This window comes from Gymnodraco acuticeps, unplaced genomic scaffold (genome assembly GCF_902827175.1).
Source record: "Gymnodraco acuticeps unplaced genomic scaffold, fGymAcu1.1, whole genome shotgun sequence".
Lineage (NCBI taxonomy): Eukaryota > Metazoa > Chordata > Actinopteri > Perciformes > Bathydraconidae > Gymnodraco > Gymnodraco acuticeps.
The window spans coordinates 1,418,613-1,446,579 of NW_022990966.1; the positions used below are offsets into that span (position 1 = coordinate 1,418,613).

A 27,967-nucleotide genomic window follows, 5' to 3' on the forward strand; every position below is an offset into this window, starting at 1 on the left:
ACATGCCGCAGTTTCTGCGTGGCTGTGTCTTTAGTTGTGAGCCCAGTGGCGATCTGTTCATCTGTCACACTGATCATAAAGTCAATAGCTTTGTTGTTATTAGCATCTGGTTAGCTAGCTATGCTAACGAATATAAGAAGCTTTTTCTACAACCAGTGAGGTAAAGGCACATCTTTATATGATCATTATAGTTATCAAAAAATAAGAGAATAAAGTAAACAGGTATAAAATACTATATGACAGTAAAAAAAAGTTGTTATTAATAAACAAGAATACAGTTTGAAAGGAGAGTGATTTGTAAAATATCCATAAAGAAAAAGTAAATATGCTTCCAGTTCTGTTTCATCTGGGTGCTGAGAGATGTATCCATAGATCTCTTAATGTTGCTCTCAAAGTGCACAGATTGATGCTTTTAACTTCAACATTTAAAACAAAATCTTCCCGGGGGAGCATGCCCCCCGGACCCCCCGAGAGGAGACCCCCCACTTAAATCATGTCCACACCGTGCACGTGCATACGTGAGTCATGGTGAGATATCTGGATTCAGAGGTTGCTTTTTCTTTGCACAGAATGAAAGAAAGAAGAAATAAATGGGTTGTGATTTTAGTATTTTTAAGCAGAGGTCAATCATCTGTACGGCCCTCTGAGGATGTTGAAAACATTGAAATGGCCCTTGAGAGGAAAAAGGTTCCCCACCCCTGATTTAGACTCTGGGGACAAGTTACTGTTATTCGGAGTATATTCTGATATTTGTCACCTAAAAAAACTGTAGTGGAGTTTCCCTCTTGTGTTTAACACAACAACAACACAAACGAGTTTTGACAGTGGTGTAAAGTAACTAAGTAGATTTACTCAAGTACTGTACTTAAGTACAATTTGAGGTACTTTTTTTGCTACTTTCTACTTTTACTCCACTACAATTCCAAATACTGCATTTTACGGTAAGTGTGAATGGTGTACTTTTATGAAGTGAAATATAACCAAGTCTTAAATCAGACTTTAGTTCCACCTGGAGTAAATTCACAAGCTATATAAGTAGCTAGCTGCACCTTTACCAGCTTTGAGAACACTTTAATGATCAATAATGATAAAACATATCATATATATTATTCTGAAATGGACCAATCTGTATAATGAGTACTTGGAGTATATTTGGATGCCGATACTTTTGTAGTTTTAATTGAGTAACATTTTGAATGCAGGACCTTTACTTGTAACAGAGTATTCCTACACTCGGGTACTTCTACTTTTACTTAAGTACAAAGTCTGAGTACTTTTCCCACCTCTGGTTTTGAATTGTAACTTTTTTTCAAAGAGCAGGTACCTTTCCCAGGAGCAGCTGATTGAGAGCCAGAGAGCGCCCTCTGCTGTCAGAGGACGGTATTACACCACAGCGAAGACAACTTTTAAAGCTTTGGAGGAAAGAGATGCAGTAATTAAGACATATTGATACAGAAAAACAATTAGCAACTACTTCAATAATCTTTTCATTATATATCTTTAGCAAAAATTGCAAAAGATTCACTGGTTTAAGTTTCTCATGTGTAATCCCCTAATATTTGGTAAGTATCTTTTTTTACAATGATATATATAAAATAGGACTATTGCAGTTTTGGTATTTAGATTATTTTCTGATATTTTTATAGGTCAAACAATTCGACGATTTATAATTGACAATGTTATGTTAAAATATTTATCATTGCAATATGTAACATGGGTAAGTGTATAGGTAAGGATTCAAAGACCTAAAGCCCTTCACTTTTTACACATTTCTTCACAGATTTGCCACTAAACAGAAATAACAAACGATGCTCATTTATCATGACTTTACCCATTGTCAATCATTCCTTTATTTCCCATATTCCCAGAGTCCATTGAGATCCTCCTCCAAGGCTCACATGTTTATTTGTCATACAATATTAAATATGGTTGCATCTTAAAATAAAAAATAAATGTTTTTAAAGAGACCGGAAAGCTTTTTTTTTCAGCTTCACTGCATATAACCGTTTTAATCAGAGCACACACATAATAAAACTGGACATTTACAGTACTTACAGTTCACTTTTTAGAGACACAAATCTTAATTTGGTTATAAATATGCAATAAACGTACATAAGACATACATCTCTGGTCCTGCTAGACAACATGAAAGTCATATTTTAGTCTTGAAACTCACACAATCTAAAATGTTACTCATCTATGAAGAAAGGCTGAAAATGCTGAAACTGTTCCTGGCACTTTATCAAACACTGCCATCTAGAGGCCGAAATAAAGTTGCCATGACTCCTAAAATGCAGTTTAAATTTAAATATAAAAAGATAATTAACCCTAAATCTAAGTTATTAGTCAAGATCAATAAATGAACAGGAAAATGCAGATGTATTGTCCTTAAAGGTGGGGTAGGTAATGTTGGAGAAACCAGCTCGAGTGAGCTAGAATTTGAAAATACACAACCGGAAAAAATCTGCCACTTCCTTACAGAGCCCCTCCTCCAACACACACGAACGCGCAAATGACCAATGAGGGCACGAGATAAGTTAGTGCCCCGATGGAAGGCTGACAGGCAGGTAGGCCATCCAGTTACGTTAGCTGGGCCGGCTAAAATGATTGGTCGTGCTTTTTACAGCGCCACGGCTTCCACAGATGACATTTTTTATGGATTTTTTGTCAAAGCACTTAAGATATTCATTGCTATCGGGGTGTTAAGAGCATTCCATGGAATATAACAAAAAGTGTTTCTGAAATAAATTACATACCCCACCTTTAAGTCTAGTACACACACGTCTTGGTATCAGAACATATCTCCAGTACTAATACACTTTAAAATACAATGACGCAAGAGTCCATTGAAAGACCCTCCATGACTGGTTTCAGGTTATTAAATGAAAATATTCAGCCACTAAGTAAAGCTTTCTTGAAGCAAATCAAGGTTTATTTCCTCATTTCGATGGTGTGCCAGAGACCTGGATGATGTTCACAGTGCCCTAAAAAAGCAGATATGCACACGGTGTGTTTTCACTGCAGTAAAAGTACTATTCGGTGTTGAGGTTCATGTCAAAGTATCATCTCAGAAATGTAGGAGCAGAAACAGACGGATGAATAAGTTAACACTTTTTTTACCTGCACAAAATCAAAGAGGAAATTCTCTTTTTTTTTAACAACAAAAAGAATCATAGTAATGATTAATTGCATGATAAAAAAATAACATACAAGTGCAAAGTTTTGCCTTTAAAGCTTGATTGCGTGTTTGGAAACAGTTCAATATCGACCAAAGGGAATCACTGCTACAGTACTTTGACACGCTCAGTAACGATATGACAAGAAGAGACGAAACGTGAGAAATATGGACAGGAACTGAGCAGCAGCGCATGCATGATGGTGATGAAGAGGATGATGGTGATGATGCCTAAAGTGGCAGGTTGGCACAGGCCCTGAATGACATCTCTAACAATTGTGTTTCCCTCATTGAAACAAACTGAATACTGTTCAATAATCTCAGTCAACATTAGAGCACCGAGTCAACTCAATACATTCAAAAACACACGTCCAAATGTCGAGCTGACTGTTCTCTCGTCTCTGACAGTAAAACATCTTCTCCCAAAAATGGATCATTTAAGGGTCAGTTCACCAAATTCCATCCAGTATTTTAGTACAAGTGCTATAGCTTTTGTTTGATATGACAATGGTTGTGAGATTTGAATGTTTGTGATGCTCTCAGCACTGAACAATTTCAAATAAAAACTACATTTTTTATGTTCAGATGTAATGTGTATAATCCACACCCCGTAGTGTGGACATATTCATAACAATTGCTTGGTTTCACAACAAATCCTATAAAAACTGTACTTTGAGTGAAGCTGACCCTTCAAAGCAGTGTTTCCCAACCTTTTAAAGTGAACTTAGATGTTATTAAACACTATTGACACAAATGTGAACATTGTGTCTTATCTGGAAAGCTCATAGTAACTCTACACCTCCAGATTTGTGGTGCCAGATGTTTAAACTTCAGTCATCAGTCCAAACCAAAAAGTGACATGACTTTTTCCATAAAAGGCTTTAAACAATGTGTTTTCCAAATTCTCTCTAGGACATGTTAAGAGACGTCTATGTGTACAACGAGTGGATCTTCCCTGTAAGAAAGTCTTAATAAATGTGTTTTGACATAAATGTACATTTAATGCTTGGGGTCTCCATGTTGGAAACCACTGCTTTGAATGGTCACATTACGACGGGTCATTTCTGCAGCTCCGGCAGAGGTTTGGTCCCTTCAGCACCACGGACAGATCCCATAGTCAAAACGGAGAAAAAAGAGCCACAATGTCGTAGCATCGGTCTAAAAAGGACCACTTTTACAGGCAAAACATGCACAAAAAGCACAAAGCCGTGTTCTCCAAGATGAGACTTTCAGCTTTGGCACACACATGGTCTCTTAATCACGACACAACTCCACTGACTCACAGGAACCGTCCAATCCTTCGACTCTAAAATGCACAACAGCAGTCACGGCTTTATACAAAACACTTCAAAGTACCAGCCCTCTAATTCATGTTGCAAAGCGCTACAAAGGTTTAGGTCAGGATTTAACTCATAGAAAAGCTCAAAAAAAGAGGAAGCACTGTGCTCAGGAAAAGTAGCTTTCAGTCAATTTCCAGGGAACCAATAAACAAAAGTGCATCAAAGACAACAGGACGTCCAATCAGACCGGCCCCCCTCCCTCGGCTCTGCTTCACAGAGGCACGCTGAACGAGTCGTTCATCAAAGAGGGGAAACCTAGTTTTAAAAATCTGCCCCGGGAGACGTTGGTACTAAACCAAGCGGTTCCTGTGATACACGGTTCTTTTCCCTACAAAAAGAGAGCGCTGGTCCCAGTGTGTGGAGCACGGCGTATCGTTGGAACAAACCGCACTGCTTCAGCTAATCGAGCCAGAGGGGAGCTCCATATAGGACACTTCCCCTCTTCCTCCACTTGAGCTATTAATACATCCAAACAAAAGGAAAGAGGCTTAATGAGGCAGCAACAGGGAACTCATGCGAACTAAGTAAGACAAGAGCTTCGTAGCGTTCAGCTTCAAGGATGCCAGCTTTTTGTGCCGGCCGCGGATACTCTGCTATTTCCCCTGTGGCTGATGCGATGAGGGTAAAAGTACATTATGTGCACATCTTTAAAGAAGTAGGTCTTTTTGAAATGGCAAAGCAAAACAACAGTGAAAAAAGATGCATAGTTTGAAAGCATGATCACGTGCTGGATGTGGTCTTTTTAGGTCCTATAAAGGACCTCTGATGAAACACGTCAAATGTTTCGGAGATGGAGCTTTTGTCAACAGTCAGACAAACAGAAACTGTGATATAAATATAAGAAGCATTTCTTTGCATATATACATGAAAGGATATTTCTCATGCAGCTTAGAGCAGCTACCTTGAAGTTAATGCTTTGGTTCGGATTCAGAGTGCATTCAAATGGAAGAAGATGAGGGAGTGTGTGAATGCACACAGTAGTCCCACTGCGTCCTCATTGAGCAGGAGGAGCTGTTTGCGGCAGCTTCACACACTGAACACAGAGACCCAGGACATGAACAGAATACAGTATTTCAACCATTACTTTGAAAACAGACTAACACATACTTTTTCAAAAAACATTTACCAGAGCGTGGCGTTCACTCGCCGAGCTCTCCTGGTTTACACTGGAGTTGTAACATCGGGACATTCAAATATTCAGGCTATTGTAAAAAGGGTTCTTGGTGTTTTCATCCAAACACCTCGGGAACACTTCCCCATACATGTGGGCATATTCAAAGTAAACAAACTCACATTCAATCAAGTGAGAATCTGCCCGAAAAAGCCCATTAAACAAAGAGGTTGATGTTTCAGTTTACATCATGCACGGGGGATTCCATACTAACCAGATATCTGCCTCAAAGTGAGAGCTGTCACATAGTGCAAAGCTCACCGTTTCAGTCATGCAGTACAACATGGTAAATAGAGCAAGGGGCGACTTGATGTTTGATGTTTTCATAAAGACTTTGGGGAACGACACAATGGGCAACGTTTGCACTATTGCATTCAAAAGTCAGAATGTACCACCGCCCTTTAAGTGCATTTTTTTGGCACATAAACCCTTCCATTTTTCAATAATGTGATCTTTTTCTTTTCTGACAAAGAAGCCACTTGATGCTGCACATTTGGCATCTCAGAAAACCACAACCGCCTCGACTGGTTCCCCTCGCACTAAGCTGATCAGAACTTTCCAAATGGGATGTTCTGCTCAATCCAATTGGTTGTAGTTATAATGAAGTCTTCTACCACACAAAGCACATCCAGTGCCGGGCTAAATAGTGCCTCGAGGATCAGACCGTGTGGAACAACAGCACTGCTGAGTCTGGACGTAGTCACACTCCAACATCAGAGGCAAAAATCAGTCTAAAAATAGCTCTCCATGTAGGGTGACCTTCCCTCAGGCGGCTGCACTCCCTCATACAACAATAAAAGACATTTGGCTGAACAAACTACATCCACACTTGGTTGTTCCTATTAAAAATGGTTTAGTCCTGATGAACAAGGAAATTACTTTTTTAAATCTACTGGACACAACTGCAGTCCAAAGAACTTACATAACTTTCTTATAGCCGTCTTTTCTTTCCCATAATAGTCTTACAATGTCTACTTAGCTGTGTCTCAGTAACCTACTTGAAGCATTAATGACGACTACATAGATGAGTGAACAACCATCTGACAACATAGAAACAGTCTTTTGAGCTGATAAAACACACACACGTTAAAGGACTCACTGTATCCCTTATTTCTTTCCAGATCAGGTCTGAACCATGAATAAGTTAGCAATATAGCTTATCGTAAATAAATCTCAGTCTGTAAAATTCACATATAAATACTCTGCTTCGCGTTGCAGAGACTTCCCGGATCAGAGAAGCGAACGGACGTTTCTCTACGCTGCGTTTCTTCTCTCCCTTTAGACCAAACATAAACACGAAGCATCCGTGGAGTAAACACGACGACTTTCCCTTTAAAACCTCAGGAGACGAGGACCGACACGGGTGAATGGAGCGGACGGAGAGCGAGCTGCGACTTCCTATCGTATGTGTGGACCTGGGGCAGTAGGGCAGTAGGTTTGACATTTTGGACCCTGGTGGCGACCTCTTCCTGGTCCAGTCCCTGATCGACACAGTCAACGTGAGAGAAAAGAGGCTATTGCTAGTGATGATTGATTGAGACTGAGGAGAGGGTCGCTGCTCCTGCTGCATGCTTGGTGTGGAGACGTGTGGACGTCCATGCAATCGGAGGGCTGCCAGGGACGGAGAGAAAGATAAAGGAGCTGGTCCGAGCCATCCTGCAGGTCCTGAAACCGTCTGAATCTCAACTGTTCCCGTCTCACTGTCCCTCTGAGAAGTGGAAGGCTGGATGCTCTGCTTGGTGCTCAGAGTCCGTCCCCAGGGCGGCGGGGGTGTCGTCGGGGGTGTCGTCGTCGGCAGGCGTGGTGAGGGGGGTGCTGCTGCAGGGCTGCGGCTTGGAGCTGCCCTCTGGAAAACTCTTCTCCAGAGACTGGGAGGAGGAGGACGAGGACTGCGTGCTCTCACTGGAGCTGCTGCGGGTCTCCGTGCTGGTACTGGTCTTCTTCATCTTCCTCCTCTTGGCTAGCGGCGCTTTGTCCACCGTCTGCAGGCGGAAACCTTCACGCTTACATTTGTTAAATGCCTGGAACAAAATAAAAATAAATGGGATCGTTGAGATTTTATCTGAATTATTCATTTTACAAGGGATGCACTGATTCTTATACTTCAACTCAGGGTTTCTGCTGCTCTTCAATGCTAACCCTTTAGCATTGGAATTAATAGTACAGTGCTGATACTGAAAGAATATATCAGATTTGGTAGATCACAACATTTTCCAAAATGTTGCGTTACCAATGAAAAAGGGCTTTTCTAAGATTCAATCCTAAACCAAATCACTTGGTTAAACTAGTGACTATTTTAAATGTTAATTTCTCCTCCGTGGGACGAATAAAGGAATTCAGATTTTCAATTCATTTCAATGTATTTATTTTCCCTTTCAAAATGCCTGTTTTACTTTGGATGATTGACCTTATAATACAATTATAACAATAATGCCTAGTGTTTCATGTTAGCATCTCTACAACTTCTGTTCAATTGGTGTTTAAAGTGGCAACTGTACAGTTCACGAGCTGCAGGTTGAAAACAACAAATCAATACAACCCAAATGTTTCAACAGGAAGCCCAGAGTTCCCGACCTACATCTAAAACAAGCACACACTGCAGGTAATTTCTTACATGGAAGGTAGCTTTGACGTAGGTGTGGACGGAGGCAGTGGAGGAGCCGAGGATGTCGGGGGTCATGAGAGGGTTCGAGGACAGCTGGCTGTCGTCCTGCAGCCAGGCGTTGTAGCGCAGGCCGCACATCTTAATCCTCTTGTTTGGGTCCACCGTCAGCAGCTCTGCAGGAACGAGACACAGATAATGACCTGCTGCTCCAAATACTCTGGAGAGGAGGTGACTTCCTTCTTAGGAGGCTCAGTCACTCTGAGCTACTTTGAGGGTTACAAGTTCAATCTGTGACCCAGACATCAACAAAAGGGTGCTGCTGCCAACAAGATTCAAAACGGACAATATTTTTGGGACATGTTGTCACTCAAAATAGACTCTTTAAATAACAACTTCATCTAGATTTGTTTTGTTGTTTTAATGCTGGACAGATTCATTCACATTAGGGCTGCAACAAACGACTAATTTGATAATCGATTAATGAAACGATTAATCGACTATTCGGACTATTATGCCTTGCACAATTTCTCAAGCGCTCTTATTTAGCCATCAGCTTTTAGATTTAGCTTGAGGTTGTTTTAGGCATGTGGAAACTAACAATGAAGACAATAAAGATGAATACTTGATTCGAAAATACATATATTATTAAATTAACTTAACAAATTGTGAACAAAATTAACATTGCTTTTTATTTAAATTAAATGCATAATATTTCACATCAAAAGAAACAACAATGTTTTAACAAATCGTATTAAATAATGTGATAACATAATTGTGAACAGAATAGCTGAAACTTTAACAAAATAAATAACTCAGTTACCTCTAATCATTAACCCATGTTTGTATCATGTAGTTAACTCCGTGTGTTGCTGCTAGCATACAGAACACCTGACGTGGAAACGTTCCTCGTGGATGGGGCTACAGAGCTGCTAGAAAGACAGTCGAACCCGGTGCATTCCTCCGTCTGGATGTGGAGCACTTTTGCTAAATGTTTAGACAAATTGCTCGTGTTACCGCCCTCACATGCTAAACTCTTATTGCACTCTTGGTAACGAGGATTGTCCTCATCGAGACGGGTAAAGTTTAACCACACCTCGGAGCGCGTTCTCTCCGCCATCTCCGCAGTGTGTTGCTGCTTGTAGCAGCCGCGTGTGTGTAAACTGCCGCGCCCCCTCGCACACAGACGGGAGAGAGAGATCTCGTCTGGATTGGAAAGATCGAAAATACACCATAGACGCATATTTTTGTCTTTTTGCATATTAGAAACGAGTTGGCGACACTAAGACTGTGATATAATGTTTTTGTAGCAATAATACATGACATATATTTTGTAAATGTCTCCAGTACCGATAAAAAGACCGATAACGTTGGAGCTTAACGGCGTGTAAAACACACGTGATGACGTCACCAACGAATCGACGACTGAATTAGTTGGCAACTCATTTGGTTGTCGATTTTAATCGATTAAGTCGATTAGTTGTTGCAGCCCTAATTCACATGTAGAATTTGAGTAAAGGAGGCATTTATCTTCCATTAGAAATGATATGAAACCACCACACACTTCACACTGTATATTTTAGTCTTTGTAACAAGTGAGATCACATCTGAACTGTGTTGTATTGTGTAAATAGCGGAAAGGGCATCAGACATGTTCCTATGTTGTCCTAATTATTTTTTATTTACACTATTTCTGTATTTTTACATTACATTTTCTTTCTTCTGAAACCTTAACATCTTGTCACTAAAACTTCAGCATCTAAACCCTACATTTCATTTATGTATCTTCAACTGTAAAATATTTACTTCACAGTACAATATTTTGAGCAATAACTCAACCATCTGGTTAAGTCAGTTTTGCATTTATTTATACTTTTTTAAAATATATTTTTAAATGTAATCTTATAATCAATTTTTCAGCATTATTATCAATTGCACTGTTTTTATAAATGGTGGTTGATTTCACATGCGTTACAATTTTTATTTTCTTAAAACTGGATTAAAATCACAAAAATATGTGATTTAATCCACAGTCTCAAGGTGACATAACATCTGAGCTCTCGTGTTATGAAAATAAACTTCTTGCATATTTCGACACATTGGATTTACGATCAAGCCCCCGGTGTCCCCCTCACCTTGGATCAGGTCCTTGGCCTGCTGGGACACATTCCTCCAGGCCTCGCCTTCGAAGGAGAAGTCTCCCAGTTTGATTTTCTTCATGATCTCCTCAGCACTGGTGTGGGTCAGGCTCTTCTCCTGACACTGGAAAGGCACCTGGCCGGACAGCATGGTGTACTGCAGACAGAGGGAACAACAGTCAGAACAGGGTATATGCAGGAATCCTGAAGTCACATGTAAAACCTTTTAAGACCTTTTTTAAGACCCTTTCCATACATTTTAAGACCTCATCGCCACTTGGAGTTTTAACCGGTTACCTTGGCAACACACTTTACCTCACATTGACTATATACAGTATTGATTGTCCTTCCTCCTTATCTTCCAACCATTTGGACGCAGACTTGCATTTCCCCATAACGATGTTGTTTAACAACCGGCGTAAACGGACCTTCGCGCTATCAAGCAGTGAGCGTGCGATGTCCTGTTCAGATGACGTCAAATCCAACGGGATGCCATAAATAAACTACACAGAATCACACCACACACCTACGCAATGATTACATTCAGGCAGACTGTAGAACACAACCTCTTTGGACCATTTATATACTTATTGAAAACAAGCTACAAAATGTAATACCTTGGAAAATGCCGTTTAATACTTTTTAATAGCCTTCATTTTCGCTAAATTGATTTTATCAACTTTTAATACTTTTTAAGACCCCGCGGACCCCCTGCAAGAGGACAGTTAACAGACCTAAAGATCTAAAAAGTTTGCGTGGCACAAGAAATGCCTAACTAGGAGATAGTGTTTGAACATACCTGCTGTTCAAATAATGTTTTAGAAATATCTCAACCTATTATTATTAACATACACGCTCATTGGAGAAAATAACTTTTTCCCTTCGACTCAAAAGCAGAAGGGGGATAGATATTGGGAAAAATGGGATTTTTATAAAAGTCTAGCATCTTAAAAATTGCTTTTTTTGTCTGACCTTTTATAATATGTATTGGGAACCGTACATTTGTACCGATTGTGCTGTATTTTCACAGTCCTCACCTCTTCTATGGTAAAACAAATAAAAGCATCCAAAAAAAAGAGCTCTTGACCGATCACGACCGTCCGCATTATTCCACTGTCATGCTGCGTGTTGTTTACCCAGCAGTAAACAGCGCGGTGTGCTCAGCTGGATTAAAAGTATCCTCCCACATTGGCCTGCTTATATTCACCCTCAGATTTCTCATTAGGGTGACTGTAGTTGGGAACAGCCCTTTTAGCAGTGGAGGATTTCTCCCTCTCTCTTCCCCTCTCTCCATTTCTGTGTCTGCTCATTTTGCTTCCAGGGCATTGTGCACACAGCTTGTCAGGAGACATTTCATCAAATCTTCAGACACACACTACTTCCATTTCCCCCCAGGGGGCGTCTGTGTGAAGCAACACTCTACAGAGAGCCTTGACTCAGAACGGATGAGTGGCCAAATACAGAAATCTCTCTCTCCACCCTTCCTCGCTCTGTTTCTCTTCCCTACCTCTCCTTTTAATTGTCTTCTTCTACACAGATAGAGCTTGAATTAGGATGACATTTCCGCTACCGGGGACAGCGTCTCATATTAGTGCGGCCTGAGAGCCGGTACCGCTTGCTCTCTTCATTGTCGTGGTGAGCGTTAAAGTGTGTCAGCTCACCACAGGATGCTGGAGGTTGTAGTGCTGAACACGAGCGGGAGATGAATATCATGCAAATGAGATTAAAGAGAACACGCACACACATGCATTTGAACTAGGGCTGCTCGATTATGGCAAAAATCATAATCTCGATTATTTGGGTCAATAATTTTTTTTTTAACAGTATGTTTTTAACAGTTGATTACTCTGAACTTTAAGTATAACAACTGAGAAACCAAAAAAATAAAAAATAATCGTTATATTTCGATTACGTTGTTTTTGTAATCGTTGCAAGCCATAATCGTAAATTGCGATTGAAATACGATTAATTGAGCAGCCCTAATTTGTACATGTGCACACCAAAATCAGTAAGAAAAACAGCCGATTGCTTGGGGGGGGGGGTGTCCGGTGGGGTAGGAGGTGAACTGGGTAGCAGTCCACACTCCATATGGTCTGATCTGGTCGGGGACTTGAACTGGCGACCCTACGGCTCACAGTCCAAGCCCCTACTGACTGAGCCACTGCAGCTTTTAGCCTCATTATATCAAATGGCAAAATTTAAACATTCTTTGCTTGAATTATACATTATTTATATCATGTTTATTATAAATTCAAAAACACTGCGATTTAAAAAGTTAAATCCAATCCTTTCAAGTAAATGTTTAGGATATGGATACGTTTTTTAAGCGAACCATCAACAGTGACGATAAATGCTGCCATTATTGAATATTTACTTTAATTACATTTAAAGAATTTCTTCCATTAGGCCAGTATTCATTATGTCACTTTAATAAAACTGACCATGAGAAAAAAGTGACGCCCTAACAAAGTGACGCCCTAACAAAGTGACGCCCTAACAAAGCATCCTAAGTCCACTAAAGATTTACAGTAATGCCAAAGATAGCGCATGTTTTGAAACTTATTTATAATTTTACATCAATTTCCATCAGTTCCTCCAACAAACCTTTCTTTTTGTTTTTCTTTCACCCTAATTTCATAGTGTGAGCCACAAGTTCTCAGGTTACCCAATATAAGAAGAAAAAAGACAAGCACATAATCTCAGTCTTTAAAAACTGTGTCCAACAATGGCATGGTATTTGATTCATAAAAAAAACTGAAATTGCAATACTGGCTTAGACTTGGCCTCAGGATAATGCAGAGTTGAATAATCATTCGTATTTAGTTTGAACCTGAGCCGCTCTGATGTCCCCCAGCACTCACCAGAATGACCCCCAGACTCCACAGGTCACATGACTCGTCGTAGCCGTCGTACTTGAGGATCTCAGGCGCGGCGTAGTGCAGGGTGAAGCAGGGCGTCTTCAGGAGCTGATTGTCTGGCGGTTTGAGGCGAGCGAAACCAAAGTCTATGATTTTTATCTCGGAGTTCTCTCTCTCGTCTGTGAAGAGCAGGTTCTACGAAGCAATTGGAGACACGGACAGCAATCATTTCTTTCTGCTCAGCAAAAACTGGCCCACTCGAGAGTTCACTGAATTGGACATCAAGACTTGTCTGACCAGGCACACGTTAGGGTCAAACAATTGTACTCTTGTTCGGTGGAAGATTGCAGAGTCATAATGACAATACGACAGATGAAACAAAGTTCAGAAAAACACAGTTATTCTGTTTTAAAAGCTTATGATCCAGGGTGTCTGGATTCATCACAAAAACACAGACTGTGCTCAAACTGAAAACTATTTTGGATTGGAAATTAGCAGTCAGTGATCAAGCTACAGGCCACAGTGGAGGCCAAACAAATGGGGAATTTAACTTCTATTGAATTATTCTGGGGGAAATGTATCTAAATCGTCATATGGAGCAGAGATACAGCCAAAACATGTTGCTGTTGCGCCAGTTGTTTTTTCTATTTGTTGTATTCACTAGCCTCTGATGTCAGGTAGAAGTTAGCTACACATCCTCCCATATGTTCCCGACCAATCAGAATCTTCTTAATTACCACATTTGCCAACCAATTCTTGTAAATGATGCATTCCACCACCAGCCACTGAGTGAGTGTAGTCTAATGGCTGAGAGTGAGTGTGTTTGGGGGGGGGGGGATTACAAATGGATAACCAATAGGCGCTTTCACACCGGAGTACTTTTCCCTTTTAGTTCCGATAGTTCCTGGGATTTTGCGTTCACACCAAAAAGAGAACTTAGTTCATGAGAACTTTTCCCCCCTTTTCAGTCCCTGCTAGAGAGGTGGTACTTTCCTGGGGAGAAAAAAGTTCCAATTTCTGATTGGCTGGGCGGATTGCAAACCACGCCCCGTAAAACTCGGAAAAGTTTTTTGAAGCCGCCATTGTATTTGCTGGCATTAGCATTACTAGCATTAGCATTAGCCCCGCACACCAACGGAGAGAGACTAACTTATGGCAACACAAAAATAAACATTGGAGCGATGGAGAGATGAGGAGGTGTCGGTGTTCTGGCGATTTTCTCTGAAGGCTTCAGTAGAAGCTGCTGGGAGTCCCAGCAGCTTCTACTGAAGCCAGTCCCCAACTCCGGAGACTTCCGGCCGGGGACTTCGGGCGGCAGTATACGCCGTGAAGTGGTTTGCGGCCTGCCAGTAAACCCAAAGCAGAAGAAGAAGAAGAAGTGACGACAGCGGCTTCATTTGCGTAATCTTCCCACAGGGAACTTATTCCGGGGTGAAAGCGATCGGCTCTTTAGTTCCATGGGGGTACCAAGTGCTGGGAACTAAGTGCGGCAAAGTACTTGGTGTGAAAGCGGCTATAGAGCACAAATGATTACATCAATTTGTTTAATGGGAAGATGTGTATAATTTGTTTTTGTTTAAAAACAAAAGCCAGAGACACATACAAAAAGTTAGTTAAACACAGAAATGCGATTAGAGAATGGAGAGAATTAATAAAAGTGGCTGGAAAAACACTGATCCAATACCTCCGGTTTGAGGTCCCTGTGCACCACTCCTACGTCGTGCATGTGACTGGCGGCAGACACCAGTTTCCTCATGATGCGGCTCGCCTCTGTCTCGCTGAAATGTTGCTTCCTGCGGATCCTCTCCAGCAGCTCGCCTCCACCCAGCAGCTCCAGAACCAGGAACGTGTGGAGCTGCAGAGAAAACACACACAAAACATTGAAATTAAATGTTCAACCTTTATTCTTTGAAGATTCTCTAAACAGGGTTCATACACTTTTTCACCAATGATTTTCAATGACTTTTCCATGACCTTTACCTAATTTTCCATGACCTTTACCTAATTTTCCATGACCTTTACCTAATTTTCCATGACCTTTACCTAATTTTCCATGACCAAAAAAATTACTCTCTCAGCAGTACCAATGAAAATTGTTTATTTTAACATGGAACAGGAAAATAAGGTCTGCATATGAAACAGGTTGTGCCTATCTAAAACAAGTCAAACAGTAGGCTTAGCTTCTACACGCTAAAGCAACTAAAATCTCTCACCAGCAAAATACCTTGTCAGTTAAATGCCATTTATGTTTCATTACTATACAGTATTTATTATCATTATAGTATTACTATTTGGGCGATTAGATCAAATATAAATTATATTTGATGCAAATTTCCATGATGTTTCCAAAACTTTGGGAAAAATATTGTTTTCCATAACTTTTCCAGGGCCTGGAATTAGCATTTTGAATTTCCATGACTTTTCCAGGTTTTTAATGACCGTAAGAACCCTGTCTAAAGTAGAACAAACCATCATAACTATTTGTGTGTTTTTTTATATATATTTTCAATCTTGCTTTCACAGCTTGCTGCACAAAGAAATCTTAACATGTGAAATGATGGATGAGAACTTTTTGTTGCATAATAAATAAAGCAAAAACAGCCCATCCTTGATGCCATGATGGTGAAATCAAATGATAGCATTGAGTGAAAGTGAAAGGAGCCAAACAAAGTGGGAAGGGAATAATGTGTCTGGGCGTTGGGGCAGAGTTTCTCATTAGCGCTCAGTCTGGGGAACAAAGGCAGGACTGCGTTGAGGCGAGGCTTTGATCTGGGTCACAGGCATCCGAGGTACAGTAATAACCCCACTGAGCTCATCAGGACTAAAGTGGTGCTCCTGGGTTTGAAGGAGCGGGGATAATGAACCTGTACACTGTCAGCCACACGGTCCACCTTCCCAATAACCCGGGTGAGCTACATTTGCAACACACTTAGTTTGGTTGGAGTGTACGGCTCGATTAGCAACACAAGTAAATCTAGGTTGATTCTATTCAGCGGTGTGAATGGGGGACTGTACAGCTGCAGTTTATAAATACGTTTGGTGTGAAATATCGGGCACACGGAGAAATGTTTATGGGACAATACAAAGGAGAGATAAAGATAGACCTCCCTATTAATCTGCCTTGTTCCAGTTCCAGGACTTATTAAGGGCTCCACAGAGAGCCATGCAAAACAGAATTCATGGCTGTAAATGTATCAGCTAAGATTACCTGGTCGTGATAGATTTCATGTAGCTTGACAATGTTAGGGTGGCCGTCGCAGAGCTTCAGGGCTGCTATTTCCCGCTGAGTCTGCGCCTCCATCCTGCGGCAAACACAAGCAGGAAGCCAGAGAACTGTCACAGAATACAACATAAATACACACATACGCAGTAAAGTGAGAACGTGGCCCAGTTCTGTTTCCTTTTATAGGTTTTTTTCAATTGCCGAAAGCCACTCTGCAGTTTTAATCTTTATTATATTAAGTGTGCCTGTAAAAAATAATGTGCAAAAGTAGGATTTAAAAAAGGGGACAGAATATCACCCGTTCATTTTCTACTTTGTCAAATATAATCTTTTGACAGTAGGTTGTCATTCTCTAATGCCCAGTGTTATCCCATGATTCACAGAGGATCGCCCCTTCTTATATTCCTCTATAAGTAGCAAACAAGGTTTATTTGAACTCGTACGTGCAGTTCGGCTCTGCTGATTTGATTTACCGTGACATGCACAAACTAACAAGTAGTTAGGAAACAATAGGGTGCTGATAGAAAAGTGTGAACAAGTCTTCAGGAACATCATATTTGTTTGTGCTTTCTTATTATAGCTATAATATTTGGTGCCACACACTCAGTGGAGGAGTGGAGTGTAGGACTGCAGTCCACACACACGATCAAAGCTTGTTTTGTAACAGTTTGTTTGCGAGCACAGATGTATTTACATGTCATTAACCCTTAACAGAGTAATAGAGCAAATCTGATACATGTTGAAATTGAGTCAAATTCTGATTTGTTTTGTATTCATTGGTTTTAAGATAACATACCTATTTTATGTTTTGTGTATGATTTGGCTGAGAAAGTAGTTCTGGCAGTGAGAGAAAGAGGGAGCCGAGCGTAAACATCACACAGCGTCTGAGTTGACAAACACATCTGAGGAGAGCAGGATGTGAGTTTGTACCTCTTGCTGACAATCTTGACTGCGTATTTCTGCCCGGTCTTCTTGTGTGTGCACCGCCTGCAGATGGAGAAGCTTCCCTCTCCCAAAGCGCTGTCCTTCAGGTCCATCTCATAGCTCATGTAGAAAGGAGAGTCCTGAAGACAGTGGACAGGAAAACATTTGGTCAAATATATAAAAAGAAAATAGTATGAGACTAAGTTCTTTCTGTTTGATTTATATAAATGTTTTGTACACTGCTTTTCCTATGATCATGTGCAGATCAAATTAATTTGCCGTTTATTTGAATGTTTTTGAAGCTCGACAGCTGTTTTTGATCTTTTCTTATACTGTAACTACCAAACACAACAGATCATGTTCTTTGAACTTCTTCTTTAGAGTTCCTATGTTGTCTTGTTCTCCACAAAAACACAATTCATGTGGGCGAGGCATACAAGTCCTCTCTCATGTGTTCTCAAATTGAAGTCTAAGGAGTCTTATTTACAGCATTTATATTAAATATGCAACCTAATTCAATAACCAGTGACAACAGCCTGACACAAGTATTGCGTATTCTATGTGATTATAAAATGTGCATGAAAAACAATGAGGAACCAAGTACATTTCTCTTGTTGTGCAATGTTTTCAAAGGCATCTGCAAAACACCTGGAAGTAGCAAATGTAGATTTTCTAGATCTGTGATACGATATGAGAGATCACTTAAAGACAAGATAGGAAACTGTTGACTGGCTTCCTGTTCCTGAGAGAGAAAATCACACACAATCCTGGTTAGCCCGGTGAGCTGAGGCTTTATGGAGTTGGAAGCATACAGTTGCCCGACTGCTCGTCTTAAACTTCCCCTTTCTGAAGTGAGTAAGCACCAAAAAAGGAGTAGGCTATTACCAAGCTTGCATGCAAGTCATGGACCTTCTATTTGATATGTCAAGCATTTTGTTGATTAATTAAACTTTGCACCTTTTGGGGCTGGACTGAAAATCATTAGAATGATTAATTGTAGTTCCCATCACCAATGTAACAAATCTGGCAATAAATCTTGAAAACAGCAAAGTTTGCAGCAGTTACTCAGAACGTTGATGAAAACACTTGAAACCTAGCGAGCCCACAAAACAACAACGCACAGCTGCCTCTTGGAAAACATTACGCTGGACAGATACACCAGTGTATCCACTGATAAACATAATTAAATAAACAGGATCATGCCTGGCAGCTGAATCTAAACGTTTGTGAGGAACACAAGTTTGAGTGAAATGGAGAAGATAGGGGAAAAAATCTCACGTGTCTGTGACAGCAGCCATTAGCCTAAGTGTGTTTGTGCTGGAGGATCCAAGTCCATCCGTCTCACCTTCATCATGGCGCTGCGGGCCACCGCGGCAGAGCGGGGCCTCTCGGAGCCCCCACACAGCTGGAGATGGTCGTCCATCACCACATTCCTCTTAAACAGGATGGAGGGGGCCATGAAGGAGTAGCCCTGCACAGAAACACATGAAGTCCACGTGTTTACATGGTAAAGTGAAGGTAGGACTAGAAGGACAGAGAGAAAAGTACATCCAGTTCTGCAGCCTCAGTAAGAGCGCAATTAAACTTTATCTAATGTATAACAGACATTTATAGAGTCTTTTCATTAGTATTTTTACTTGAAATGATGAAACAGGGTATATGCAGGAATCCTGAAGTCACATGTAAGACCTTTTAAGACCTTTTTTAAGACCCTTTCCATACATTTTAAGACCTCATCGCCACTTGGAGTTTTAACCGGTTACCTTGGCGACACACTTCACCTCACATTGACTATATACAGTATTGATTGTCCTTCCTCCTTATCTTCCAACCATTTGAACGCAAACTTGCATTTCCCCATAACGATGTTTAGCAACCGGCGTAAACAGACCTTCGCGCTATCAAGCAGTGAGCGTGCGATGTCCTGTTCAGATGACGTCAAACCCAACGGGATGCCATAAATAAACTACACAGAATCACACTACACACCTACGCAATGATTACATTCAGGCAGACTGTAGAATACAACCTCTTTGGACCATTTATATACTTATTGAAAACAAGCTACAAAATGTAATACCTTGGAAAATGCCCTTTAATACTTTTTAATAGCCTTCATTTTCGCTAAATTGATTTATCAACTTTTAATACTTTTTAAGACCCCGCGGACCCCCTGCAAGAGGACAGTTAACAGACCTAAAGATCTAAAAAGTTTGCGTGGCACAAGAAAGGCCTAACTAGGAGATAGTGTTTGAACATACCTGCTGTTCAAATAATGTTTTAGAAATATCTCAACTTTATTATTAACATACCCGCTCATTGGAGAAAATAACTTTTTGCCGTTTAATACTTTTTAATAGCCTTCATTTTCACTAAATTGATTTATCAACTTTTAATACTTTTTAAGACCCCGCGGACCCCCTGTGAAAGCACTAATGACAAGGTAGAACAAAATGTCAACAATATTTTGGTGTTTAGTTTTTACCTAATTTATTTTTTCATTTTTTGTCTTTTTACAAAAAATAGAGGAAGATCTTGGGTAAAAAATGATAAGAGAATGAATATGAAATACATTTCAAATCACACTTACTATGGAAATCAAACACTACTTATAGACACATGTATTTTTTTATTTGCGTATTTACTGTAAAACCTAAAATAGTTTTTGCATCTTTCCTCAAGTCTTTAAGTCGGAGCAGCCTGTCAGCTCCACAGTGAGTGGCAGCGGCTGTCCAGCTGTTCCTATTGTCAGAGCTGTCATTGTGGAGGCGCTGCCTGCCTAATTCCAGCTGTGGGGAGCCCAAAGCTTTTAGCTGGCATTAATCTTTCTCTCTCCCTTTCCCCCCGACACACACACAGCTGTGTGGTATGTAGTGACAGCAATAGATGGACGGAAGGATGGGTGGTGAATGAATGAGATGCCCTAAATTGCCGGGCTTGAATATTTGATTGCTCTGCTGTGAAATTACATCTTGGCGCTCTTAATGCAATTTTAATTTTGTTTTGTGAGGCACCGTGGGGGAGCAAGTGCACAGTTTAAAATTGGGATTGCTGTCGTTATCTGAGAGATTGCTAGGCTTGCAAATTATAAAGACCACAAAATTTCAGACTATGTGAATGGCAGCTGAGTGCGAAAAAAGCCAAGATGAAGTTGGCAATCAAAGACTGAAGGCGTAACCGAGACAGACGTGGTGATGCTCTCAAAGTGTAACCTTTTATTCCACGAGAGAAGCCCGTTAATGGATCTATTGATCTACCCAGCTCAAGGATCCAGAAGGCAATCAGAGTTGAAATTTCATGCAATACATCAGACAGCCATCAGCTGGCATAGAGTTGTGGGCCATATTATGGTTCAAAGCTACATCAAAAATAGTCATTCACATCTGTTACTTCAATAAGAGCTGCATATGGCAGCAATTACCTCAATAAAAGCCTCTTTAGTCAATTTGAATACCAGTGCACACAGACAGTCTCATGTTGACTTACAGCAACCTTTTGAGGACATTCAAAACTTCACTTGATTACTTCAATTGCGCTGGAGTATGTCAAATATAGTCGCAGACAAAAAGTGGATAATGTATAATGCAATTTTTCTTCCGTGTCAACATTTCACACTGCCTGCAACCAAAGCCCAGATAAACATGAGCACAGAGCAAATGGAAATACAAATGTTGTCCTGTGCAGTGACCTGAAAGAACACAGAGGAATGAGTATGTGTGCTAACAAAACAATGAGTCACAACAAAAAATAGTCTGGTTGTCTAACATCCTGTAACGCTCTCCCACCTGGAAGATGCGATCGCAGTTCTGAGGCAGAGCTGCAGGAGAGTAGGTGGGGTCCATCTCCGTGAACTCTTCGGCAAAGTTGCTGACGTCCAGCTCGTCCCGAATCACTGGCTTGAACGGGGCGGGAACCTTCTTAGCTGCCAAGTCCTCCCAGTTCATTTTCTAAAGTGAGTTTGGAAAAAATACATTTTGGTTGATGGCTATCCTTATTAACGTAGTTTAAACAAACACAGTTTTCTCCTCACTTAAAGGGGACCTATCATGCAAAATGCACTTTTGGATGTCTGTTATACATAAAGATGTGTCCCCGGTGTGTCAGGGAACTCACGCAGCGTCAGAAAATAAAACCCTCTCTCTTTTCCTCCGTACCCAAATCTCTAAAAACGGGGCTACAACGGAGCTGATCCAGATTTGCGTCCGATTTGACGTAATATCGTAAATGTAGGCTGGCTTTACACCCACGGCCCAATCAGAAACGCTGCCATCAGAAACAATGCACGACTGTTTTGGACGTAATATGGTCGGTGTTTACATTAGCATCGCTAACACTCAGAGCTAACCTGTACTGGAGAGCATGTGTGTGAAGAAGCAGGAAATAAAAAAGGACCTCACCTTGTGGTATAACCGGCAAGAGAGAAAGCCTTTGAGCTCCAGACTGTTTTAGAGATAATCCTTGATAATCCATGATATGGCGTTTCATCACCGCAGTATCTGCCGGTAGAATCTCCCGCATGAGCTCAGCACCCTCCCTTTTTTTTTATCACATATATTTTTTTTAAAGCTTTATACCCCAAATCAGCAATTTTGAAACAGGAAGTGAAATAGAGGGATATGAGGCATGGCTAGAATGGGTGATCTGTTTGGTATTTTGAGCAAAACACTTCATGTTTTTTATATATTGTTATATATCTGAGACCTATGCTATTGCCTAAAAATAGCATGATGGGTGCACTTTAAGGCAGCCCCATTATGTAGATTACCAGCCCACTGTTACATAGATTTTTTTTAATATTATGAAATATTCAAGACAAGCAATGAGACCCACCTGGTAAAATGGGTGTTTTTTTACATTCTCCGCTCCTTTAGGGCCTGAGCCCAATCTCTTTTTGGGGTCTTTGATGAGGAGTCGCTGGATGAGGTCTTTGGCCAGAGGTCCCATATCTTTGGGGAAAGGAGGATCCTTTTTTGAAATCCTCCTGTGATGTGTGAGACGGACATGGTCAGTGATTATAATTAAAGGCTAGATGAAAACTGTGGCTGATAATCAGGGAGAATCCATACTTGGCGATGTCCGTGTGCGAGTTCTCATCTCCATCCACGGTGAAGGGAGATCCGCCAGTCAGAAGCTCGTACATCAAAACGCCGAGGCTCCACCAGTCCACCGCCTGGAATGAATGAAAGCAACCACCCGTGACTTAAGCTTAACACGCTAAAATAAAAACCTCACTGCAGGGCACACATCCAGGAATACAGAGAGGAGAATTTAGCTAAAACTACATCTTACCTTGTCATGTCCAGACTCTCCACCTTCCACTATTTCTGGAGCCATATATTCAATGGTGCCACAGACAGAAAACGCTCTTTCCATCTGTGTTCACAAATGCACAAAAAAAAGACTCATTTTAAAAATCTAAACATAACAAAAAAACTCAAGGATCAAGGATATAATTAATATCGTTTGGTGATAAAAAAAACATCACTTTTATTCGTTTTTTTAAGGACTTTTCAACAGGGAACCATTATAATCCTTGACTACATGAGCAAAAAGTAAGTGAAAGTTTGGGAAAATATATATATATTTAATGTTAAAAGAGTTTAGGAGAGAATGTGCTTCTTCTGTTCTCTTGGGTCATCAGTTTATGGATGGATGGGTATTTAAACGTACGGTTGAGACATACTGTACCTGATCAAATTCCTTACTGAGGCCAAAGTCTGTGAGAACTATATGTCCACTTGAATCCAGCAGAATATTCTCAAGTTTTAGGTCCCGGTAGACAATGCCAAGCTGCAACAATAAAATGACAGAAGGGTAAGTGCAACAGAAAAGAGTAACCATCAATAGACAACTCCTGAACATACAAGAGGCCTTGGTTGTGTTGAATCTATGAATGACCTCGTGTAGATGTTCCAGCGCTGACACAATCTCTCCACTGTACAGGGCAACTTCTTGTTCCTTAAATCGCACCCTTTGGACCAAATGTGTGAAGAGCTCTCCACCGTTTACATAATCTATTCAAAAAGAGATGATATCATGTTTCCATCAAATAATATGTCTGTTCGTTTTTTTACAGGAAAGAGCAACTAATGCTAATTCATTTATTTATTAAAAACAATCATTGACCTTTTATTTTTCTTGATAAACATAACACAGAAGGCAGTTTCCTATTAAGAAAGTCTAACCGAGAATGAGGTGCAGCTTGGTATCCGTCTGGAAGGCATAGTGAAGTGTGACGAGGAACGGAGACTGGCGGATGTGTTCGAGCACCTGCCGCTCCGTGCGTGTGTGTTCAGCAGTCTTTGCCTTTTGTACAATTGTGGCTTTCTTCAAAACCTTCATGGCGTACAGCTTCCCTGCATCATGGCCACTCACTTTCCTCACCAGGAACACCTTGCCATATGCTGGTGGTTAAAATAAACAAAGACAGAGAGCAAAGGTCAGTGCAAAAAAGGCAGGAATGAATGCTATGACATGCTGATCATTCTAGAAAACACATGGCATGCACACCATCATGTACATGTCACATTGTGGTCAACACACAGTTTAACATGTCACTCACCTCCTGTGCCAAGCACCTTCAACAGCTCAAAGTTTTCAATGCCCACTCTCTCCACGTGGCCCGTCAGGTTGGCTGAAGTCAGAGCAGACGTAAAGTATTAGAATCAGACAAACCATTGATTTCACGTTACAAAACAAAAGTGGCTTGAATTATAGTACTGTAGAACAATTCAACAACAAATGTCCTGTTACATTTCGTTGTTAGAGATCATTAGAGTAGATATAGAGTCCCTTAGGGGTCTGATGTCCATTAATATTTGATGTGTACAAAAAGACACAAAATGAATGAGTTGCTAGCAAAGAAAAACATAAATACTTTCCAAATTAGGATTTTTTTCAGCTGAGACAGGAAAATGTATCTATATTCAATTCTGTTTGCAGTCCACACTCCCACTTACGTACTTTGTCCCACATTAAGACAACTGAGGCATGACCTACAAGCCTTTCACTAACACGACATTTCATTGATAACATTTGTCAAGAAATTCTCACATCTCATGTCTAAAGAATATGGTTGATGCGGCCAAGTTGTAAATAAATTGTAATCTGATCAGCTGTTCTAATAAATTGCCAAAAGCTGCACCAGAGAGCGCATTGCATCACCTTACAGCCCCATATAGTTTATATTTTGTAAGTGGTGCCCACGTTATACATACAGTATTCTTAGATTTCATTTTTAATACAAAAAGACTCTCAGTCATGCCGCTTTATGGCGTAAAAAGCTAATTCTGCTGAGCTAAAAGGTTGTAAAAGTGGGCTTTAAATGTAGGGACCAGCGACTTGAACAACACTGATAAAGCCATAAAAGTCTGTTTTGTTGTTAAATGAACGCAAACAGCAGCAGCCTGGGAAAGTCAAACAGCCTGGGAAAGTCAAACAGCCTGGGAATTTGTTTAATTGTAAACATGTGCAAATAATGAAGACACATGCAATGTTGCTTCATGAAAACAACGATGCCAGGATGAGATCATCTTCCATGCAACAGCAAATATACTTGCTACATTAACCAGCAAAAGGTCATTATCTTCCATCAAGGATCTTTAGTAAAGTCAGCCAACACTGTGACTCCTCCTGTCTTTCTAAATCATGGTCTCCCAGTGCAGCCGACTGAGCATCGCACGCTCTCAGACAAGCATCTCCATTGTAGTGAAAACATTCATTCTGTCTCATACTCTGAAAATAGGCTACGGAGCAATTTCAGCGGGTGATTTCATCTTTTTCTGCTGCATGCTTCTCCAGCACACAAGAAGTAAAGGTGCAATTATTAGACACTTGGTGCATACTGTATCGTCTCAAAACAACAACTCTGTCCTTCGAATCTGAGGTCAGGGGTTCAGGTTGCATAGCAGCCTTGTCAAGCTCATCTGCCATCGCCCAATTTGAGTTAGGTGTTTATTAATAGACTGACAGAGGTGTTGAACCAGATGATTTCCTTACTACGAGACAAGCAGAATCTCTGCAGTCTGCGAGACAGAAATGCTTAAGTTCCTCTGAAGAAAACACTTTCCTTAAATGAAATCCTACATAAATGATCAAACTTAAAAGCAGGCCATCGAATTTCAACAACATTTGACCTAGGTTGTTTCGCAAAATGTAATATTGTGTCTGAGGCTGGAATAATGTTCCATTATTGGACAATTATTAACAATTTGCTGATCCTTGTTTTGATTCATTACTGATTGTTTACTCAAGGAAACGTGAAATGAATGGCCATCACAACTTCACAAATCCAAACCTGTCTTCATATGTCTTGGTTTGTTCGATCAAAAGTCTATATACCTAAACATATTAAGTTTACAATTATGGCAAAGAAAAGCTGGAATCAGAGAATATTGGAATTGTTTTACTATTTCTGATTGAAAAAAAGACTTGAAAAAAGGATTGTCGTTGCCAATTAAGTTTCTGACTAATTGAATGGACTTAGTACGTATTTATTTTATCTTTTTCTTTTACTGTATTGTCCAAACTAGATCAGATGTTACAGCAGGGGTCCAATGCAGAGGTAATACAGCTGCTCAATGTGTGCAATTTCCCTCCAAAAAACTTGACTGACTGCATATTTAGGGCAGGGCAGTGAATGGGGGAGCAGCACAGTCATGTTGCAGCCTGAACAGCAGCACCGTGTCATTATAATCCAGTTGCAGCTTAGCCAGTTTCCAACTTCATTCAGCAGCCCTCTGCATTGAAGCCACTCTATTCAAAATCACATTCAAATGCATATGTGTAGCTTTAACTGTATTCCTGTTGACGTTCTTTGAGATGCTGTATGTACATTACCCCACAACCTTACTATCATTCAGTATAAATATTGAAACAAAAGCCAGTAGGATTCAGCACTACCGTGACAGTTTTAGCTTGAGGGTGATGTTAGGCATTTAACAAGGCTAGCCAAGAGTCAAAGAAATGCACCAGTCTACCAGAACATACAGTGTCTAATGTGACTCTTGATGTACACACATGTATAATGTGCAGAATGAAAACAAGCCAACTTTTACTCCTGACACTTGGCAGCACTGTGTCTGCTCTTTGTTGGATAAAGAGAAGTTAGCTAACAGACCTGACATTAACTACAGAACCACATCATTTAAATCTGGTAATCAGAGGTGGAAGAAGACTCTTGTACTAAGTAGAACTACCAGAGAGCAGGAATACTCTGTTAGAAGTAAAAGTCCTCGATCAAAATCTTACATATAGGTAAAAGTACAAAAGCATTAGCATCAAAATATAATAAAAGTAGCTAAATTAAAAGTAAGTACTCAGATGCAGATTTGCTCATTTCAAAAATTATATATTTGTATGGATGCAGCAGTGTGTTTCTCACAGCTGGTAAAAGGTGAAGCTTATTATAATTCCTTCCAATAGTGCAAGGTAGCTTGTGGATTTACTCCAAATCCAAATAAGCAAAGTAATTTAAGGTATACAAATAAATGTAGTGGAGTAAAAGTACACTATTTGAAAAACTCAAGCAAAGTACAAGTCCCTCAAAAATGTAACTTAAGTACAGTAGTTGAGTAAATCTACTTAGTTATTTGACACCACTGCACATGTATGACTGCAGAATGAAACCAAGCTAACATGTACTCCTGACACTTGGCAGCACTGCAGCTGTGTCTGCTCTTCGTTGGCTAACAGACCGGGCAGTGACAACAAACCAACTCAATTAAATGGTTATTGACTTTGACTTAAGGCGTTGACAGGCATTATCTGCTTACAATCTCTGTCAATGGTCTTATTTAACCTAGTAACACGTTAATTAGTAGCTGAAGCTAATGTTGTTTCCTTGGCAGCGTTATAAACTAGCTAGTGAGATGGTTAGGTAACGTTTGTTTGCGCGAGACAGCAGCAGCCTCAGTAATAAGTGCAGCTAACGTTAGCCTTCCTCTGCCATGTTCGGACTTAACGGTCGCGCTCAGTACAAATGCCCACTGACAGTGACAGCTCTTCACAGCTAGCCAGCTAACATTTCCCCCGGACACGTGTCTACTAAAGATAACCAGCAAATACATCTGACTGCGTTGAAGTTAAACTTACCATTTTTCAGCTCATGTTTCACAGTAAAGAGGTCACCTTCTCTGGAAGATCCCTCCATCGGGGATGGCATCGTAATGTTCCAATTATATTCAAAGATGCTTTTCAGACAAGGTTACGTTCACCTCGCAAGCTAGTTTGCAAAATTAACATGCGGAGACATCATTATTAAGCGAGAGAGTAACACGCCTGTTAGTTAGGCGCCAAACTTAACAGATGTATGGGCAAAATGTTGCTACTAAACCAAGCAGCAAACAAGCTCAGTGAAAACACTTGCTTCTTCCAGCAGCACACCACAACTGCCACTACCTTCGCAACCAGACATTCCCTCTGCGCTGATTGGGGTTGCTATGTGGAAATCTGACCTCTGATTGGCTCTTTTCGTGTAAGCGACAATTCATCCCGCCTTCCTCAAAAGCTGGTGCTGCCTTCACTTGTCCCTCGTTC

General features: G+C 40.5%; 1 protein-coding gene across 1 annotated transcript; it reads right to left on the minus strand.

Moving 5' to 3' along the window:
- Nucleotides 1-1,815: 1,815 nt before the first annotated feature.
- rps6ka5 (ribosomal protein S6 kinase, polypeptide 5) lies at nucleotides 1,816-27,835 on the minus strand. Its single transcript, XM_034235275.1, has 17 exons — nucleotides 27,524-27,835; nucleotides 23,994-24,065; nucleotides 23,617-23,835; nucleotides 23,330-23,445; nucleotides 23,120-23,221; nucleotides 22,721-22,804; nucleotides 22,498-22,601; nucleotides 22,262-22,412; nucleotides 21,217-21,378; nucleotides 18,777-18,902; nucleotides 17,438-17,571; nucleotides 16,493-16,586; nucleotides 14,969-15,139; nucleotides 13,288-13,479; nucleotides 10,424-10,583; nucleotides 8,301-8,464; nucleotides 1,816-7,707 (listed from the first exon to the last, which is right to left on the minus strand). Exons 1-17 carry the CDS (start codon nucleotides 27,591-27,593, stop codon nucleotides 7,384-7,386), a joined length of 2,445 nt encoding a protein of 814 aa, XP_034091166.1. The 5' UTR covers nucleotides 27,594-27,835; the 3' UTR covers nucleotides 1,816-7,383.
- Nucleotides 27,836-27,967: the final 132 nt, after the last annotated feature.

Excerpts from the sequence above, each read along its gene's own strand:
- rps6ka5 (XM_034235275.1), bottom strand. The coding sequence starts at position 27,593 with ATGCCATCCCCGATGGAGGGATCTTCCAGAGAAGGTGACCTCTTTACT. Across the intron at positions 23,836-23,993 it reads GAAGGTGCTTGGCACAGGAG|CATATGGCAAGGTGTTCCTG; the intron begins GTGAGTGACATG and ends TTTAACCACCAG. Across the intron at positions 22,805-23,119 it reads TCAGTAAGGAATTTGATCAG|ATGGAAAGAGCGTTTTCTGT; the intron begins GTACAGTATGTC and ends TTGTGAACACAG.